The sequence below is a fragment of the Dendrobium catenatum genome, unplaced genomic scaffold, assembly GCF_001605985.2.
Source record: "Dendrobium catenatum unplaced genomic scaffold, ASM160598v2 fragScaff_scaffold_601, whole genome shotgun sequence".
NCBI classification, from domain to species: Eukaryota; Viridiplantae; Streptophyta; class Magnoliopsida; order Asparagales; family Orchidaceae; genus Dendrobium; species Dendrobium catenatum.
Genome location: NW_021319063.1, coordinates 1,366,301 through 1,387,176, shown reverse-complemented (window position 1 = coordinate 1,387,176; position 20,876 = coordinate 1,366,301). Strand labels below are relative to the sequence as shown.

General features: G+C 37.7%; 2 protein-coding genes across 4 annotated transcripts in view; both read right to left on the bottom strand.

Moving 5' to 3' along the window:
• Nucleotides 1-3,327: 3,327 nt before the first annotated feature.
• LOC110116275 (pentatricopeptide repeat-containing protein At2g15630, mitochondrial) lies at nt 3,328-5,388 on the bottom strand. The gene has a single exon (XM_020849789.2). The coding sequence runs from the start codon at nt 5,386-5,388 to the stop codon at nt 3,499-3,501; it is 1,890 nt and encodes a 629-aa protein (XP_020705448.2). The 3' UTR covers nt 3,328-3,498.
• A 905-nt stretch (nt 5,389-6,293) lies between these two features.
• The window catches only part of LOC110116299 (tetratricopeptide repeat protein 38), a 29,682-nt gene continuing 15,099 nt past the window's right edge, over nt 6,294-20,876 (bottom strand). For 2 of the 3 annotated variants that reach the window (XM_020849827.2, XM_028694953.1), the window contains 6 exons: nt 11,409-11,515; nt 11,279-11,324; nt 7,714-7,803; nt 7,426-7,510; nt 7,291-7,355; nt 6,294-6,538 (listed from right to left, as the gene is read on the bottom strand). In XM_020849827.2, the coding sequence (XP_020705486.1) occupies nt 6,452-6,538; nt 7,291-7,355; nt 7,426-7,510; nt 7,714-7,803; nt 11,279-11,324; nt 11,409-11,515 (480 nt within the window). In that variant the 3' untranslated portion in view covers nt 6,294-6,451. The remainder of the gene's footprint in view (nt 6,539-7,290; nt 7,356-7,425; nt 7,511-7,713; nt 7,804-11,278; nt 11,325-11,408; nt 11,516-20,876) is intronic. The other variant, XM_028694954.1, reaches the window with a different exon arrangement.

Here is a 20,876-nt window from a genome sequence, read left to right as displayed (position 1 = left end):
ATTACTTCTTGTGTAAATTAAGCTCCAATTAAATTCCATCAAATTAACCGTAAGAACATGCAGAAGAAAATAAAACTGGGTTGATATTAATGAAATATGAAAGCGTATGGAAGAATGAGGAATATTGTTATTGTACAATTTTTTATATTAGATGCATGATTTGATTTGGGCCATCTGTAAGATTGTAAATGAGTTGAGTTTGAGCGAGCTCAATATTTGTTTGTGTTTAATTTATTCAAAAACTTGTTCATTCGAATTTGACTTTTGAAATTGTTCTTGAATAGCATATTTATGTTCGGTTAATTTTGAATTGGGGCTTGTGTTTTAATCAAATTATAGAAAGTATTAAAATTCAGTTTTTCTTGAATAACTTTTAGAAGTTGTTAAATAAATGTCAAAAATTAAAAATTTATTGATAAAATTTTATGATTTAATTATCAATTAAACTTAAAATTTAACAATCAACAATTTAATGTCTTATACTATAAAAAACAAGAATATTATATATGTATATAGTCATGCTCAATTTGCTTTCATTTCCAATAATGATAGAGATGATAACATTTCATTAGCATTTGAATTTTTTAAGGTCCTCAATCTCTCTAATTCTCCCATACATTTTTGCGTCAAGATGGATCTAAACAAAGCATTTAAATTTTTGCCTCCACCTCTAGCCCCAACAAGTCCGACTCCCTCTCACGTGAAGTTTCCCGAACCTGCTTTAGGTCGCAGCTCTTCCCATTGATTCCTCTACCCAACCTTAACTCTGCAGGCTCGGCCTCGCCTTAATCTAGCCGAACCCCCTCACCTCCAAAATGACGGCAAGTAATTAGGTCTGGTCACCCGACCTAAATATGCATTCAGATTCGGTGCATTTTTTGTGCGCTTTTATTGTGCTTTTGATGTATTTTTGCAAAAGAGCAGTTAATACACAATTTTAATTACATATTAGCTGTTTTTTGTTGAGTATTTGCACAAATAAAGCAAAAGAGCAACAAATATCTCACTCATTGAGTATTTGCTGTCATTTTGTTGCGCTTTTCAAATACTCAGTAAAAGAGCAGCAAAATGGCAGCTAATATGCAATTAAAATTATGTATTAGCTGTCTTTTTGCAAAAATACATCAAAAATATAATAAAAGCACAGAAATTCGGACGCAAATTTAGTTCCGATGATCAAACCTAATAATTTGCCCAAAATGACAGCCTAGCTGCTGAATCCACTCCCAGCTACCTCCGACTTAACTGGCTGGATCTTGCCCAGCCCAATTCCTTCAGGCCCAACTGCAACTTGGGCCAAAATCCCCCTCAAAGCCGAAATCCCCGTCACAGACAACTCGATTCCATATCAGCTTCCAATCCACTTCAAGCAAACAGCCCACAACCTCAAGCCTTCTCCAGCCATCGTCTCTCTCTCTCTCTCTCTCTCTCTCTCTCTCTCTCTCTCTCTCTCTCTATTAATTTTATTAATATTACAATTAATACTATTAACAATACTAATAATTAACATTATTATCATTATTATAAAAAAGGAGAAATAAGTATAAAAAAAAACTCGCGAGCCCACTGTTATCGTCACGAGTTGAGCACGAGCTCGCCTCCTAAGCTTGACTCGGGTTCGAGCTCGTGATCTAGTTGACGAGTCGAGCTCGAGTTTGGCAAGACTCAAATTCGACTCTACTCGTTTACGCCCCTATTGGGATCCCACTCACTACAATAAGCAAATCTACAACTGTTATGTTGCTTGGTGTTTAACTTAAGCTTTATTTGATATAATTTTCTTACTGTTTTTTAAAACAGTTTTCTAGTACAAAATTATTTTAAATTAAAAATTTTTGTATCAAAAAATTACTTCATAAAGCAATAAATAAGTTGTCCCAAACAAAAATTTACTATGGTGCCATTTGAAAAAGTTGTTCTTTTAAGAGTTTCTATTACATGGAAAGCAATGCAATTAACTGTCATCAATATAAGGAGGCTCAATTTTAATGTTCGAATTAGTAGTCCTCTATCTCTTGGGAAGCTTTTTCAAGCTCTGGCAGCTCCATTTTCTAAGCTAAATAAAATATGTAGCAAATAAAAGAAAAATCACTGAGTTTGGATAGCTTACTATGGCCATCAGGTGTAATATTAATTGACATCCAGAATATGAAATTGGCAGTTTCTCTTGTGCATCAAAGCATTGAGTGCTTTGATTTCCTGGCTAAGATGATGAAGCCAATTCCATACACTATTGTCATTGTTGTGTTAATTAGCAGAGTTAAATTCAGATATCTTGGTTCTATTACATTAAGAAAATACTGATATTACTATTACATTAAAAGCTAGATGGTTAAATAGAGAAGGGTTTCTAAAGTACTACATAGGGCTGCAAATGAACTAAGCGTTTGATGAGCTACTCATGGCTCGACTCAATAAGAGTTTGTTCATGTTCGTTTGATGAGGTAAACGAACGAGCTTGAACAATTTTGATAAATACTCGATAACTAAATAAACGAGCTTAAACAACTTTCCGTTCGATTCGCTTATATTCATGAACAGTATCGCTTAATGCTCGTGAACAAGCTCATTAAAAAGCTTGATTAGAGCTCGACTAAGAAGCTCAATTATAACTATATTATAGTTTTAAAAATATAAATTGTTAAATTTAATGATTTTTATTACTAATCTTGTCTAAAATCGTTTAATAATTTATTTTTATTTCCCGTATTCGCCTAAAAAATCACGAACAACTCGCTCTCTGAATAAATATAAGATGAATCATAAATCATTTGTTCGTGAATGAACTCATTTGGTAGCTTGAAAACACTACTTAGATATGTTTATAAGTGAGCTCATTTGATAGCTCAAGAATACTCATTAGATATGTTCATGAACGAGTTTGTTTGATAATTTAAAAAACTTCGCTAGATATAATCATGGACATGCTCGATATAATTATTTGTTAGAAGGCTCGATAAGGCTTGTTTGTTAAGTTAATGTACATAAAGAAGTAGAGCTCGTTTATAGCTTAAGGCTCCTATATTTAAAGCTCAATAAGCATGAAATGAACCGAATATGAATCAAACATGAACTGAACATGAACATCCAATAATTTAAACAAATCAAGCTTGAACATAAACACAAAAGCTCAAATCAAACTCGAACTGAACTTAAACAAGTTGATAATAAACAAACTCAAACATAAACACGCACATACTCTGCTCAGCTCGGTTCGTTTGCAGCCCTAGTACTACATGATAGGAGAAAATGTTGAAAAAACTTATGTAAGATAAAAAATATTAACTATAGGGAAAATGTAGTCCCTTGATATGATACAGATCAATATGGCAAGAATTTGTTCAAAAAGATTATGTAAATAGAATTTAACATTGCATGTAACAGTTAAAATAAGTGATTGACAAAGAAGAATTTGCAAACTAACCCCAAGTAGTTAAGGAATTTGATGTGATGAAAATGCGACTATTGGGTAGCCAAATATGAGCCAAATGCATATGTTTACACAATCTGACTATTGGGTAGCTCTTTGCTGTTACTCAAACCCTCAATCAACGAGATGTAAGTACTGTCATTAGGCTTAATACCTTTGCTCACCATCTCTTTTAAGAGCTCCTCAGCCTGATCTCCTTCCCCATTTTTACAAAGTCCTTGAATAAGAGCATTATATGTTAGAATTGTCGGGTTGAATCCCTTTTCCAGCATCTCATTTCGAACAGAAAAGGCATCTTTCATCTCACCCTTCCTGCTATAACCGCTAATTATGGTATTGTAACTGACAAGGTCAGGCTTGATTCCTCGTCTTCGCATCTCATCGAGAAGTTCTCGAGCCTCCTCTGCTTTCCCCAACAAGCATAGGCCTCTCATCAGAGAATTGTAAGTAACATCATCAGGATGGATTCTCCTCTTCTCCATTTCCTTCAAAAGCTCATAAGCTCTTTCAAAGTTTCCACTAATGGAGTGGCCATCAATCATGACATTGTACATCACAAGATCAGGAGGAAAGCCCTTACTATTCACCATGTCCCTGAACATTTTATCAGCCTCAGCCACTTTATTCCTCTTGCAAAGGGCATAAATTAAAGAAGTGTAGGTGACCTTATTGGGCTTCACTCCCTTCCTTGACATTTCTTCAAACAACTCAAATGCCTTCTTTACATTGCCATCCTTTGAATATCCATTGATTAGAATGTTATAGGTGATTGCATCAGGTACCATCCCCTTCTCTCCCATATCCTTGATCAGGGCATTTGCTTCAACATCCTTCCCCTCCATAAACAATGCATGAACAAGCAAATTGTAAGTGGTTATAGTAGGCTCGATTCCCTTCCTTACCATCTCATCCCTTAAATGAAATGCAACATCTAACTCTCCTTTATTACAATAACCGGAAATCAAAGCATTAAAACTGACAGCAGTAACAGCCAATCCTTTATCTTCCATCTTTCCTAACAATGCAGAAGCATCCTCAAGCCTCCCTTCTTTGCACAAACCAGAAATCAAAGTTCCATAAGTGTAAGAATCAGGCTTGATTCTTTTTTCGATCATCTCATCCAAAATTTCTAGACCCGTTTGGACCTTACCTCTTAGGCAATACCCTTGAATTAAAGTATTGTAAGTCACAACACTCGGCTTGATCCCAGACTCCTCCATGAATATCATAAAAGCTTCTGCCTTCTTCAATTTGCCTTCTTTGCACAGCACATTAATCATTATATTGTACGTGACAATCGTTGACGAGATCCTCAATCGGAACATTTCTGCATACAAAACCCATGCCTTCTCTGTCTGATTTTTCTTCAAAAAAACACTTAGCATGGAGTTGCAGGATTCAATCTTCGGTAGCATGTTCTCCTCTTTCATGAGATAGAAGAATTCCAGAGCTGCGTCGGGATCGCCAGATTCAGCGTAGGCGCGAAGGAGGAGATCGAACACAATCGGGGTGTCGCATGGGCGGCACTGATTCTGTGCAGCAGCCAGAGCATCGAAGACCTCACGAGGAGAAGCTTTAGGGAAGCCTGAAGTGAGTGATTGCTTCAGTAGGGATAGGGCGGGGTCCGCAGAGAGTAGAACGGCGGCGGTGGAGAGGGATTGAAGGTCGAGGCAGCGGTGACCTAAGCGATGCACGAAGGAAGGGATGAGATGTGGAGACCCTTGAAGACGAACAAGAATGGAGGAGATGAGTGGAGGGGAGAGGGAGGGGAGTAAGGAATCGAGGTGAGACCATTCGGATTTGAGGATGAATTCTGCGATGGAATCGGCCGAGAGTTCGCCGACGGCGGACGAGGACGAAGAGTAGTGGACTGAGGAGGCGGAGAGCTCACTGGAGTCGGCGGTGGCGTTACTGAGGCGCCATTGCTTGATCCGAGTGAGAGATCGAACGACCCGCATTGTGGACTGTGGAGCAACAGAAGAGGTTTAGAGCAGAAGATTTGGGTTCTGATATATTATATTATTATATATAGTTGGAAATAAAATTTAGAAGTCTTAGTATGCTTTGTTGGAAAATTAATTTTGTTTTTTAGAAATAATATTCATTCGGCCCTTGCACACTTGTCACTATATTCAGGCCATACAGCGCGTCGCTTCCAGGGGACGCCCTAGCATTAACACAATTTCTTAAAGGATTCATGTCATTATTGTTCGACAAGTTTTACGCTGGCTGTCGACTACCTAACGCAACCCTCCACTTTTCTCATCCAGGACTTGGGACCTGGCACCTTAAAAAATTAGATTTAAGACTATGTCAAAAATTAACAAATTTTATTCAATTTTTTAGTTTAGAATGAAACAACGTCTCAAGTCCTATCATAATTACATTTTAATTATAATTATAATTTGATTTTAAGATATAATTATAAATACATCACATTAACTTACTCTGATAAAAAAAATCTAATATCATTTAACCCATCTTTTCATCCTTAAATATTATTTTACTAATAACAAAATTAAAACTTAAAAATTAATAATTCTTTTCTAGCTCTCAAAATTAAAAAATGGAAATATATATATATTTCAAAATAAATGTCAGCCATCTGATTCATTTCAGGTGGATACAAAATCAAAGATTCTAAAAAATCAGAATGGATTGATTTCAGCTTTGTTTGAGACGGCTTCTTATTACTTCTTAAAACATTTTTTAAATAAAAAATTAAAAATTTTGTACTAAAAAACTACCTTTAAAAAATAATAAAAAAATAGCTCCAAACGAAGCCTTCATCCTTCCAAAATAGCACTTCATGCCAACTCTCAGCCAAATATTTTTAGCTATAAATCATTCAAACTTGTGAAGATTTGAACAAAAAAACAATTTTTGTTTTATATTGACAAATGCAGTGCGTGCAACATGAACAAATGTTGTTTTTTTCATCCATAAATCAGAAAATTTAAGATATCAGAGATTATGAAGTGACACAGAAAAAGTGTCCAACAATTACATATTTCGAACAATTTAATTGAAATAAGATATTTCCAGAGCTTTTGCCTTCTCAGCCGCCATAGCAGCATCTCCCTTCCCTGCAATACCATATGCCTTCTCCTAACAAGGATCATGACAGCACTGCTTAGTTCGGTTTAGGGTTAAAAAATTTGTATCCAATGAATTTGTTTGTAGTGATATGCAAGTTAACAAGTGCATATCTTATGTAATTGAATTTATTTCGTTTGGGACGATTTTCTTACTGCTTCTTAAAACAATTTTTTAATATAAAAAATTTAACTTCTAAATTAAAAAGTTATTTTAAGAAACAATAAAAAAATCGTCCCAAACCAAGTCTTAGACTTCGTTTGGGACAGCTTTCTTAGGGCATCTCTAACTGAAAATCTCATTTTTCACTCCAAAATGCCGTGAAACTAAAAAATGTCATGATTCATCTCCAATCGAACGTCATTTTACCCCGTAACGATCGTTCGCGTGTTTCTTTGGCAAGTTCGATAGAAACCAAACATTGGCATAGATAAACAGTGCAATGCCAATATTGACGTCGCACTGTTCATCCACGATGAAATGACGTAAGAATTGCCGCTCGGTTGGAGCGACCGAAGCCGTTCTATTGGAGATGCTCTTACTGTTTTTTAAAATAAATTTTTAATACAAAAATTATTTAAATTAAAATTTTTTGAACTAAAAAACTGTTTTAGAAAAGCAATAAGAAAGTCACAACAAAAAAGCACAGTGGCAAAAACTTAAAACTATGTTTCTTCAAGGAGAGGAGAATCACTGTAGTAATCCACAACCAAAAAGGAGACTTAAAAGAAGTAGGAAAGGAAAGGAATCAATCCACTACATACCAACAAGCGCCACAAGTAAGGGCACCCCACTCTTTTCTTAAGCTGTTTCTCAATCAGATCTATCGCTGCAGTAATAAAAAATTTCACTATTAGTACAAAATGCTGAATTAGAAGTATGCAAATAAGCAATTCTACCTTTTGAGGCATTTCCTGTGTTTAGCAAAACATTGTACCAAATTTCATTGAAAACATCAAGTTGTTCATCAGAAGCCCCAATCATCTGACAATGTGAAAAGGAAAATTTATATATATAAGATAATTAAGGATTCGTTCGGGACGGCTTTCTCGCTGCTTCTTAAAGCAACTTTATAGTTAAAAATTTTAAATTTTTGTACTTGAAAGATGCTTTAAGAAACATTAAGACAGCCGTCCCAAACGAAGCGTAAGTGATAGTGAAGAAAGTGTCATAAGAAATTAGCTTACTTTAAAATCAATCGCATCAAAATCTGGACCAAGTATATCAACTACTTTGTGATGATTGCCTCTGCCATACTCATAAGTAGCTTCTGCAAGCTGTGTTGAACATTTCAAGAATTATCAAAACCTTTATGATGCAGAAATGTCAAGGTAATGCATGACAGTGCATAAATGTCAGCATGAACAAGCTTGCAAGTTTTCTGTGCGACCGGGATTTTAGAAATTATAAATTTATCAAATATCACATAACAAACGGGTAAGTTTCATCTTAGAAAAAGATTATTTAGCTAGAAAAAAATGAGGTTCTAATAGAAGAAAAGTTTATAACAAGAAGTTGGCCTTCCCAGGCTACAACATTTTAGCAGAAAGACTACAGGCTTCAGTTAGGTCGGCCCAATAGAGGCCGGCTAAACCGGTCGAATCTGGATCAGTTCACGTCTACAGCCGCCGGATTTTGTATTCCTTTTTCTTTAATTAGTGGCTAATGCTAGAATTAGATTTTTCATCTAGAATTTGAAAGCAATTTGAGATCTAGGGTTTGTGTTCTTGGGCTCTAGGCTTTGCTAGATAATTGGAGAGTTGTTTCCTCCTCTCGAATTGAAGAAACTTATACCTTGTATTGTTTTCCTTGTTTGTGGATTGAATAGAAGAAGTTTTCCTTGTGTTTCTCTCCAATGTCCTGAAATTACAATTGTTTTTACTGTTTTATCTCTGAAATCAGAAACCTTCTTGCTGTTTTTACCGATTATTGCTAGATTTGCTTGCGAACTCAAGTATTTCCCTTAGGGTTACTTGAGAACACAAGTATTTCCTATCAGCTTCACGTGAGAAGATCAAAGCGATCCAATGCAGTTCACTCTTGGTATTAATAAGGTGCAGAAACCTATGGGCTGGCATTTCAAGCAAGCCATCAAACATGGATTAATAAGGTAACTGAAGCAGAATAAAGTTTAGAAGAGTAACATTTTCAAGATAGTGGTGGATAACAAGCAAATACATCTTTCTACATGTTGAGATTTATAACCAAATACAAACAACAAAACAGTAAAGAAATAATTGTTTGATACAATAACAGCGCAAACAATTACCAACAAATTTAGAAAATAGGCTTTACCCCTCTACATTATTAGAAAATAGGATCTATCCCATAACGCCAACTGGAATCATAAGTTGCTCATATGCACGAAAAGATATCTATGAATTTCAGCTCCAATGAAGGATTCAAAGAATGGAAGGAGTGAAAAGGCGGCCCATGGATATTCAAGAAAGATGTAGGAAAATCAGACTTTGAGTCCAAACAGGTTATCCTCTTTCCTTTTTTCATCATGTCCGACAGCTCTTATTGAAATGCAATGCTTTCTCAATTGTCCAAGTGGTAGAATTTGTGGAGCAAAGAAACAGTTTTTTGGGTCTATCATCATGGGTGTCCTTATTTGACCCTATAAGATTCTTGTCTGAAAAGAAGGATGATAATGAAAGAAGTCTAAATGCAAAGAGTTTTTTTTTTTTCATTTTGCCAAGCTCAAATGAGTGAACAAAAGCTTTTCATAAGTTAAGCTAAGGTTGATGGTGATGGAGATTGGTGAAAGGATCTTGAAGGGTGAAGATATTATTGAAGCTAGGTTTTATGTGGAGTTAAGCATTTTCGAAAAAGAGAGACAAGTTGAGAGTATTTTGTGAAGGTGTTGGGTATTTTAGGGTTAAATGTTTTTTTCTTTATTATTATTATTTTTTATTTTAGGGTTAAGTGTTGGGGTTGACCGAGAGACATTATTAGGGTTTTAGGTTTTACAACGGATTTAGAGGAAAACCCAATAGAAATATTGGACTAGGTTTTTGAATGTGGGTTGATGGGTGGCGAGATTAAGGTTTAGATGATGAGAAATTAAAAAGGGTTGTGGGGGACTTGCTAGACGTGGTTGGGTTGGGGTTTTGGTTAAGGCTGAGAGTGGGAGGGAGAGAGCTCAAATAGCACTAACATAGGTAAAAAACTCTTAAAGCCCAAAGAGGAGAGGTCAGACACTACGTCTTCACTCAATTGCTTACAGGCAAGAAATATTTCTTATTTATTCAATAAAGTACATGAGGTTATATTATCATCCCTAAGAGAGGTGGTGTTTGGTACATTCAAACAATTGCCCCCTGAGATTCTATGTTCTTTATGATAAACTTATGACAACATGTTGCTATGTACTATTAGTTTGTCGGGATTCCCAGTTATAAATTTCTCATAAGGTTATTTACAAGATCTATTTCTTCAGTTGAAACTCCGGTTAAGATTTCACCCAAAGAGAGCCTGGAATTTAAAGTACAGGCTTTGCTAGGGCCCATGAGTAATTCACATATCATGGGATTCCCTTGCTTTTATCTCCCCATTAGCAATGAAAATTCTCTTACTTCTTTAGCTCTTCCTATACTCTCTCTCAAAGAAAGCTCACTCACCATATAATCGGACTCGCCAACCCGATCCAAAAAATCCAAATTCGACTTGACCCGTTTAATAAACAAGTCATGTTCGGGTCCAGAATTCTGACCCATTTATTAAACGGGTCATATTCGGGTTGACCTGCCAACCTGACTTTGATCCGAAATGACCTATTTAAATTATTTTTTCTTAAATTTTTTTATTTGTATGGTATCAAATAAATGAATAAAAGATTATATATTGCTTTCATGCATCATCACATTGCACTACTTAAATGCATTTGCATATTAAAGTCATGATTAAAATCTATGAATTAAATTTTTTGATTCCTTAAGAATAGAGTCATCTTATATTGCATTCATAAAGCAATTGATTATATTTAGAATGTTAGCTGGCAGCTCACTCCAAACAAGCATAAGTTCAGATTGTACACATATTAACATCTCCTATTTATGAGGGGTTAATTGAAATCCAAATTCAAATAAGTCTAAATCTAATATTTTCCTACTTAGTAGATTGATAAACTCAAATTTTTAATCAAATCTTTACACATTTAAAAAGTTTAATCCTCACTTTAATCAACAACCTATTTCCTTTGGCTTAAAAGAGCATAAGAATCTCACTATGCATTAAACCAAGAAGAGAACAAAATAGCATTCCTAATCAAGAGTATTCTCAGGTTAATACCTAAGATGTAATTAACCGCAGAGGCTTGCACCCGTGAGAAACCAACACCCACATCAAATAAATCTCACTCGAGTTGATATATCGAATAGGAGAAATCTCGTGACTATCAAATTATATATATCATTATCCATCAAAATGTGCAGGCGAAAGCCGCTATTTTCCATGGATAATCATATGTATAATTCTATATGATCTTCCATTGATCTGCTTGCATAGAATGTAAAGGTCAACAACTGTTTTGTCCTATAGGATAATGTGATCTTACACTTGACATTCTAACCCCTACGAGCAGTTTTCATTTCAGAGACCCACACTCTGAAGTCAAGAAAATTTAAATATGAATAAGAAAAAATGTTGTGTTCTGCATTGCTCTAAAATAATTCATTGAATTATTAAGTTAAACGTGTATTCAAACAGCATACAACATACTTCCCTATAAAAGACAGGCAAATGGCTAACCTGTGTTGCTCTTTGCATTACATTTTGCTTCTTCAAAAAGGAATTCCTGCAATAATCATGAATATATTCAGTAGAATGTCATAAAACTCAACCAATGTGCATTGAACAACGTCTTAAATCACTTCTTCACCTTGACTTGATGGAGTTCAGTAGCTCTTCAGCTTTAAGTGATTCTTTGGCACGAGCTAAAGTCCAGAGAGACAATATGTCAAGCAACCATTCTACATGCCACATAGACTTCAAAAATAGCAAAAATAAGGACAGTTGAGTAAGAAATGAGCAATAAGTTTAAGATGCTAAGAGTAAAGTTAATATATATCTACAAGTTGGAGAAAAATGATTTTAACAGACCAAAATCAATTCAAGTTGGCAATAAATTGCAAAACATTCGTTAAGTTATCAAGATCAATCCCACTTCAAAACATGATAATGACAATTCTGGTATGGACATCCAAAGGAACTTGTTACAATAAAAAGGGCACAACCAGTGCACAAGGCTAGCATCAATTAATAGATCTAGGGAGAGGTTGAGCAAACTAACCTTGTTTTGCAAGGAATCATTTCCAAATTCAAAACATTTTCCATATTATAATGGGAAACCACCTATATCACCCCCACACACCTCAATACTCCAAACAATATTCCACCAAAACTAGAAAAAACTTATGAAACTCAAAGATGAGGCTAGGATATGAAATATCAAGCAATATGGATACAATGTGAAGTCTTCCAGAAAGCAGTAATGGATATGATTGGTAAAGATGAATCTTACACTGGATATTGTGAGGAAAATTAGAAGATTCTTTGAATTCAGAATATCAATTACAAGTCATCAATTCGATCATTTATGAATGTTGTTCATGGAGAAAAACATAAAACTCATACAAGAAAGGAAATTATTCTCCTAAATAAAATCCCATTAATAATATTCCTAAAAAAGATAGGTCCGCATGTTCCTAATACAGCTACACATCTAGTAATATATGAACTATATCATAGAAAATAAAAGGTGCAAACATGTTTTTCAATGCTCCCCTTCAAACAAGGTTGTTGAAACCTATGAGAATGCATGTGCCAATTGATTTCTATAGACACGTACAGTTAGAAATTAGACCACTGTCTTTATATATATATATTTGTCTATTTTAATATGCTTTGTTCTGTTATTTTGCAGAGTATTATATGCAATACTTATTATTGGCTTATTCTCATAATAAAATTTTATACGTTCAATATGATACAACTCTCACAATATTCATCTTTGCAATTGGAGCAAACATCCTTTTATATTCAACATCATATTTCCAAGTATACCCCTTAGTTATTAATCATGTCGTGTACCTCTCTACTAATCCATCTGCTCAATATTTTTTAGTGTAAACTCATTTGCATCCCATAGGTCTTTTTCCAGCAAGTAAACACCACTCCATATTTTGTCTATTTTTAGGGCTTTTATTTATATATTCATACTTGGTTTACAATTTTCATAAGATAAAGCCCTAGACAATTTAGTAGGAATGGCATGCTTTTTAGGCTTCTAGGAAAAGTCCTATGAGATTTTAAAAAGAAACTTTTAATTGACGCAATATGAGAAAGTTAGTTCACTTCCTAATGAAAATGGGAAGAAAATAATCCAAATGACTGTGATTCAGTTTGTAAAGGAGATTTAGTCTTTATTATAAGGGTTTAAAGGCAATTGCCCCCCCCCCCCCCTAAAAGTTTTAAAATATTATGATCTTTAGGCAATTGCCCCCTGTATAATTAAACACATTATGCAGAGGTGTTATTGTCCAGGGAATGATGAACCATATATAAAGAGAAATAGTAAATCAAAATTTATTCTGGGTGAGCTGCCCCCGGAAATCCCCGCAGAGGCGCTGCCCCTTGACCCCGTAACCTGACAGGGCAGGTCGAACCCCGCTAGGGGGCACTGCCCCCTTGGACCCCCGATATATCTGCCAACAATTACTTATAAATCCCCCCTCCTGAAAATTATAGCTGGTTCCGCCCCTGATTATTGAATAAGTTCTTGTAATCTGACCAAGAGTTAGTAGACAGCTTTGGAACAAGAACATCTAGCACAAGTGAGAGATTAATCTGAACATCTCTGAGAGCAAATATAATATTTAAAAAGCCATCTGTTGTGGGAAATTTTCTATTGCTGGTATAGTAAGTATATGTGTTCAATTTCTAGTTCCTGCAGCCATGACAAAGAGTTAACAAAGATTTTATTCAAGACTTCTAATCCAATGAAGACAAGAAACTTACCCAAATGTGCTAATTAATTAGCACCTAAAGGTTTCTGAGGATCCTTCAGTAGAGTTCTCAACTGATCATCGTATTAATAGAGATCATGTTGTTCAGTCATAATTGATTGTTTCACCTTCCTCTATTCTGACAGTTTTCATCGTTCCTTCACAACATTTCCTAATCTATTGCGTCGTCAGAGTTTCCTGCTAGATGGGAGTTTGGTTGATCAGTTTATCTTCATTCACCAATTGTTTTGTTGTAAAGCTGAGAATTTTGCACCCTCTTGTTGTAATGATTTGGTTAATTAGAGTCGTAGGCATACTAAATAGTCCTATCAACTTATGTTCGGGTTGGCCACCACAAACAGCATGAAAGCAAAACCACTTCTAACAACATAATTTATCTTATTATAATTTAAACAAACCAATATTTTTAATATAATAATATTCTCTCATCACATAACATTTCAAGACAATACCTGAAGTAGAAAAACTCAACTTTAAATATATAAGTTATGTTCTTATACATATCTCATTCTTTTGGACAATAGATTCAACGCACATATACCAATCAAACTTAGATTGATGTGAAACAACTAGGAGTTACCGTTAGAAATTAGAAAGACAATTGAATAAAGCTTTGCTCATAAAATTTACCACTAGCACATAAAAGAAGATTATGAATTTTAAGTTATCAACTTGCTTAGGCCAAAGATGTGCAATAGAGATTAACCAAACAATTCCATCAAAATTCAAGGCAAGAGTAAATGCTAAGTACACATAACATAATTCAACGTTTAACAATGAGAGGTTGACTTCGAAGGCCTTCTCACTCAACTACTTGTAGGCTTTAGCGGAGAAAGATGAACCATACGAAAAAGGATATTACCACTAGGAAGACATCGTTGACGGATCGGTAGCCGGTGGTGATGAGGATGGTGGGTGGCCGACGATGATCCAATCGTAGTCTTGGAATTGATTGTCTAGGACTTCTATGAGAGTGGGAAGGATGCGGTTCAAACAGTCTTCAACAGTGTCATCGAAGCCGAACCCGACGTCGAAGAACGGTGAGCGGGTGATGTGAATGTCGCCGTAGGTGTCGAGCACAAATCCGCTGTCAATCTCGGGATCCGCCATGCATTCTTGCCGGCGTTGAAAAAAAACACCAATAAGGAGAGAAGGAGATATGATGTGGTGAAGGAGAGCACTTGAGGTTTGAGAGGAAGGAAGAGGGAGAAGAGAGGGGCGGCGGGATCTCCAAGAGGGGAATTAGGTTTAGGCCAAGAGCAATAGATCTTTAATCCAAAAACCTGAGATTAATTTCAGGTTTTAAGTGGATTTGGAGGGAAATCCAAATTGAAATGAGTTTCAAAATTCAAATGAGGCTAAGGGAGTAATGGGCAATCAATGGGTAAGGGGGTGGACGGCGGGTTCAAGAGAGAGGGAGGATGGATTAATGCTAATCCTGAAATTAATTTCAGGATTTGAGGGGTTTTGGGGGGAAATTAATTTGAAATTTGAAAATCAAATTAATGAGAGAGAGGGGGAAATTAAAGTGGAATTAATGGGGAGGAGCCATAGGGCGGCCGACGGCTTGTAGAGGGGAAGAGGAGAGGGATTAAGGGGAATCAAGCTCTTTCCAAATAGGAACGAATAATTGGGGGAAATTAATGAGTCCTTCAATTAGGTTTCATATGAATTTTGAGTTTGAAAACTTTCCTTATTTAGATTTCGCAATAAGGAAAGTTTTCGAATTTCAAAATTTTGAATTTCAAAATTCGGTAACTCTTGCATTTAATGCTAGACCTCAATCAAGGATCCATTATGATGATTGACATCATCATCATGGTTTGAGGCAAGCATGTGGCCAGCGGCCAAAGGAGGAGGGAGATTTGCCATCGGGTTGGGGGTCTTGATGGAGCTTGGGGTTGAAGTGGATGAAGCTAGTGGGTGAAATGATGATGTGTGGGATACGGGAACGGAAGTGTGGTCGGCGGCTATGGGAAGAGCTAGGGCCGGAGGGTTAGGGAAAGAAAGAAGAGCGGGATGAAGGGGATAGACCACAAGTCACAGACTCTTTCAATGACTGGCAGGTATTGCTTTTGCCCTCACCTTGGGCTCTCGTTCTTCTCTCTAGTGCACCACAAGAAGAAGAAGAATAAGAAGATAACAATAACAAAATTTCATTCAAATATTCATTAATCCATTACAACATATGAGACCACTATATATAGGTATCCACTCATGAAAAGAAAAAAAAAGTACGAAATTGCCCTCTGGGCTACAATAACAAACAACTCCCCAAAGGGGTAAAAATGGAAAACAACAAATAACTAAATAACACATCATGAAATCTGAATCAAAAGTAGAGGCGCTGAATCGTGGCCTTAGATCTGCGATTTCTCCGTCGATAAACATGTCGGTAGCGTCTGTCGATGTCCTCATCATTTTCCCCAGGTGGGAGAAAACTCGACCCTGTCGAGTGAGTGTCCCTAGAGCTCTCATACCACTCTAGTAGGTCCGGATCTAGACTCTGCAGCTCCTCTCGGTCAACCCACGTATCCTCTGTCGCCGGGGTCCCTTTCCAGTGAACTAAGTACCTTCGACATCCACCTCCTTTCGTGGTAATAATCTCATCATCTTTCTCCGCATTGGGTAATTGAGGTAAATTTGGGAGTGGGGGTAGGCTTGGGATCTCACCAGGTGGGGTCGCACAAGGCTCATTAGTAAGCGGATTATTTGGGTTAAATTCTGGTCCCTCGAAGATTACTAAGTCTTCTATGTTAAATGTGGGATTAATGTTAAAACCTTGGGGAAGGTCCAACACGTAAGCATTACTATTTACCTTTGAAATTATCTTGAACGGTCTGGCGCTTCTCGCATGCAACTTCTTTGCGGATTCTGAAGGAAAACGTTTCGGACGGATTCGCACCATCATAAAGTCTCCAACCTCAAATTCTTTCTCTCTTCTTTTATGATCAGCAATAAATTTATAATTTGCATTGTTTTGTTCAATTTTCTTTTTGATTTCTTTGTGTAACTCCCGTAGATGCGATGCAAATGATGATGCTGACTCTGATGTTCTAGCTCTAGTACTCATAGGAATCAAATCAATGAGTTGTTTGGGTAGGTATCCGTACACTATTTCAGCAGGGCTTAGACCCGTAGTTCAGTTCACAGAGTTGTTGTAGGCAAATTCGGCTATAGTCAGTTTAGAGTCCCAGTCCCAGATGTTTTTTCCTACCAATGTCCTTAAAAGATTTCCTAAACTCCTATTAACCACTTCAGTTTGACCGTCTGTTTGGGGGTGAAAGGCGGTAGAGAATTGAAGCTTGGTCCCCATTTTGTGCCATAACGTCTTCCAAAAATAACTTGGTAAACTTTATGTCTCGGTCCGACACAATAGGTTTCGGCAGCCCGTGAAGTCTCACAATTTCATCAAAATACAGCTTTGCTACTCTAGAAGCATCAAAAGTTTTGGAGCACGGGAGGAAATGGGCCATCTTCGAAAACCTATCTACAACTACGCATACTGAGTCATGCTTCCTAATGGTCTTGGGTAACCCTAAGACAAAGTCCATGCTAACATCTTGCCAAGGTTGATTAGGCACGGGGAGTGGTGTGTAAAGGCCGTTGTTTTGTTTCCGTTGTTTGGCCAATTGACAGGTGTGACATTGCTTCACTAATCTGCTAACGTCCCTCTTAAGACTCGGTCAATAAAATCGATTTTCAACAGCGACTATTGTTTTGGCTTGGCCGAAGTGACCCGTTAAACCTCCAGCATGTAATTCCCAAACAAGAAATTCTCGAAGTGACGTATTGGGAATACAAAGTTTTTGGGACTTAAATAAGTATCCATCTTCCAACATAAAATCTCCTATGATCCATTCACCTCAAGTTGCTAACGCAGAATAGGTTTCTCTAAAGTAGGGGCAGTCTAAGTAGTCTTCCTTAAGTTGCTCGAAACCTATCACTTCCGTTCTCATCTCACGACTAATCATCATCCTACGACTTAGTGCATCGACAACCATATTCTCTGATTCCGCTTTGTGTCTAATGGTATATGTGTACTCTTGTAGGAATTCAACCCAACGGCCGTGTCGGGCATTGAGTTTCTTTTGAGAATTAATATACCGCAAAGCCTCATGATCAGAAAAGATAACAAATTCTTGAGGCAAGAGGTAGTGCCGCCAATACCTAAGAGATTGAATGATAGTATAAAATTCCTTGTCGTAGGTGGAGTACCGTTGTCTAATGTTATTCAGTTTCTCGCTAAAGTAAGCGATTGGGTGTCCCTCTTGGGATAGGACTCCACCTATACCAATACCTAACGTGTCACAGGTCACCTCAAAAACTTTAGAAAAATCAGGTAATCTCATTACAGGGGCTTCCATCATTCGTTTCTTAATTTCCTCAAAGGCCTTAGTTGTAGGTATAGTCCAATGAAACTCTCCTTTCTAAAGGCAGTCCGTTATTGGTGCTACGATGGTGCTAAAATTTCGAATAAACCTCCGATAAAATGTGGCCAATCCATGAAAACTTCTAACATCTCTAATATTCTTGGGTTCCGGCCACTCATTTGTAGCTCGCACCTTTCTTGGGTCCACAGATATTCCTTGATTGGATATGATAAATCCAAGGAAAGTCACACTATTGGTGAGGAATTTACATTTGGCAGGATTAGCAAACAGTTGTTTTTCCCTCAAAACTTACAACTTGTGTTAGATGATTGAGATGTTGATCCATCGAAGTGCTATAGACTAAAATGTCATTAAAGTAAACTACTACGAACTTTCCTAAAAAGGGCCTGAGGACTTGAGTCATGACTCTCATAAATGTACTTGGGGCATTGCTTAATCCAAAAGACATCACAGTCCACTCGTATAACCCGTCTTTGGTTTTGAACACGGTATTCCATTCAATCCCCTGGGCAGATTCTAATTTGGTGATAGCCACTTTTAAGATCGATCTTTGAAAACAGTGTGGCTCCGGTCATCATGTCTAACATGTCATCTAACCGAGGGATTGAGAAGCGATACTTGACTGTGATTTTGTTGATAGCACGGCTATCCACGCACATTCTCCACGACCCATCCTTCTTAGGGGTAAGAAGGGCGGGAACAGCACACGGGCTAAGACTTTCCTAAATGAACCCACGTTGTAACAACTCATCCACTTGTTTCTTGAGCTCCTCATGCTCAGCAGGGTTCATTCGATAATGGGGCAGATTTGGCAATGAAGCTCCAGGCACAAGGTCAATAGCGTGTTGAATATCCCTTAAAGGAGGCAGTTGGGGGGGCAGATCTTCTGGGAAGACATCAGAAAAAGCTTCCAGGAGCGATCTTACTTCCTCAGGGATAGGTTCTTCTTGAGTGACACTCACTTCCCGAGCTACTAACGCGTAAAGAGGAGCTCCTGACTCTAGTTCCGTACATAAGTCATTAGCAGTTAATAAGTTCAGGCCCGTGTTGGGTTTAAGGGAGTTGGGTTTGACTTCCTCTTTCGTAGACTTAGGCTAAGTGGGTAGGAGCTTAATTTTCTTGCCCTCGTGCTCAAACACGCAGGTGTTTGATCGTCCATATATATGAACATCGTTATCGAATAGCCAGGGGCGACCGTGGATTATTTGGCCTACATCCATAGCTAACACATCACACCAGATTTTCTCTTTGTATCCAACAAATTCTATAGGAACGAGACTCCTATCTTTCACTTCCAGGGTGGTTGAATTAATCCAGGCGACTTTGTAGGGGTTCGGGTGTGGCGTGGTCTTTAGCTGAAGTTTGGAAATCATTGCGGATGACACGGCGTTAATACAACTTCCATTATCTATTATGACCTTGCAATTTTTATATCCTATCTTGGTGAAAGTGTAAAAGATCGAGGCTCTTCGCCTGTCATCGCTTGGCTTAGGCTGTGAGAAGGCACACCTCACGACTTGTAGGTCTAAGTGATCCATCTTTTGGAGGCAGTGGATCACGGCAGTATCTTCTTCGTGGAAAAATTCCTCGTCGTCATCAATATGATGAACTAGTTCGGTGTCCGGTTCATCCTCCTCTTCTGTGACTTCTTCAATTATAGTGACCTTAAACGGGCTGGAACATTGGGAGGCGATGTGTCCGTATCCATGGCATCTAAAACACTTAGTGCCGGCAGAGGTTTTGGGAGCTTCCCGTTCTGGTGTTTTGTCTTTATAGTTTGGACGAGGTTGGGTTTGATTCGGGGAAGGTCGACTACTCAAGAGCCCAGCGGCTTTGTTGGACAATTGGCTAGAGGAAGACCTGAACAGGTTGGGGTGAGGGTCGGGGTTTCTAGAAGTGTGACTCCTAGATTCTTCCAGATCTAACACGAGACTACAGGCAACTTCAAACGTGTTCACTCCTCTCGCAAACAATTCATTCCTAAGATCTTCTCTTAATCCAGCTCTAAACATCGACAGAAGTTGGGCAGGAGTGGTGGTTTCTTCTCCGTTACAGCATATCATGAAATCATCAAAGGCCGCAATGTATTCTTTTCACGGGTTTGTTTCCTTGGGTCAACCTATTCCAACGATCCATTAGCCTATGGTAGTAGAATGGGGGAAGGTACTTCCGTTTCAATTCTTGTTTCATTATTCCCCAGTCAGTCACGGGGTACTCTCCTCGGGTTTCGTGCATGTGTTATAGGTTGGCCCAATACTAGTTAGCTCTACCAGTCAACTTCATTTCAGCGAATCGGACCTTTCTCTCTTCCGAAATATTGTACCACTTAAAATAACTATCTATCCCTTTGAGCCAATCAAGGAAAACTTGGGGATCTAACGTACCATCAAAAGTCGGGGCATCTATCTTAATACTCTTAAGAAGTTGGGTATCGTTGTCTCTCCAAGGTGTGTCACGTCCTACCGGTTCTTGATTGGGTCGGTGATTGGGTCGGTAGTGGTCTCTAGGAGGTCCGTATTCAGTGCGGTTGTCGTCTCCATAAGGAGAGTGGGGTCTAGAGGGGGTGTAGATGGCAGGGTTTCCTATCCTCTCCATGTTGTCTAGTCTATCACCCGTTTGGCATCTAAACTCAGCTAAATTCGTTTGGGTATCCCTAATTTGTTGTGTAACCGTTCCCAATTGGCCCACAATCAAGTCTAAGGTTGCTTGAATGTGTTCCGGATCCATGGTTGGGTGCTAGGAGACACTAGGGAGAGTTCCTAAGTCAAGGGCAGCAGCTAATCACTCTAGAAATATGTTCCAAAAGTCTTCAAATACTGCTGGAATGATCAGGACAGCAAAGTTCAGCTACAGGTTAGGTCACTTAGGTGTTTTGGGAAGGCCTTATGGTGTAGACAGCACCTAAACACTGACTTAAAGTTCACTACA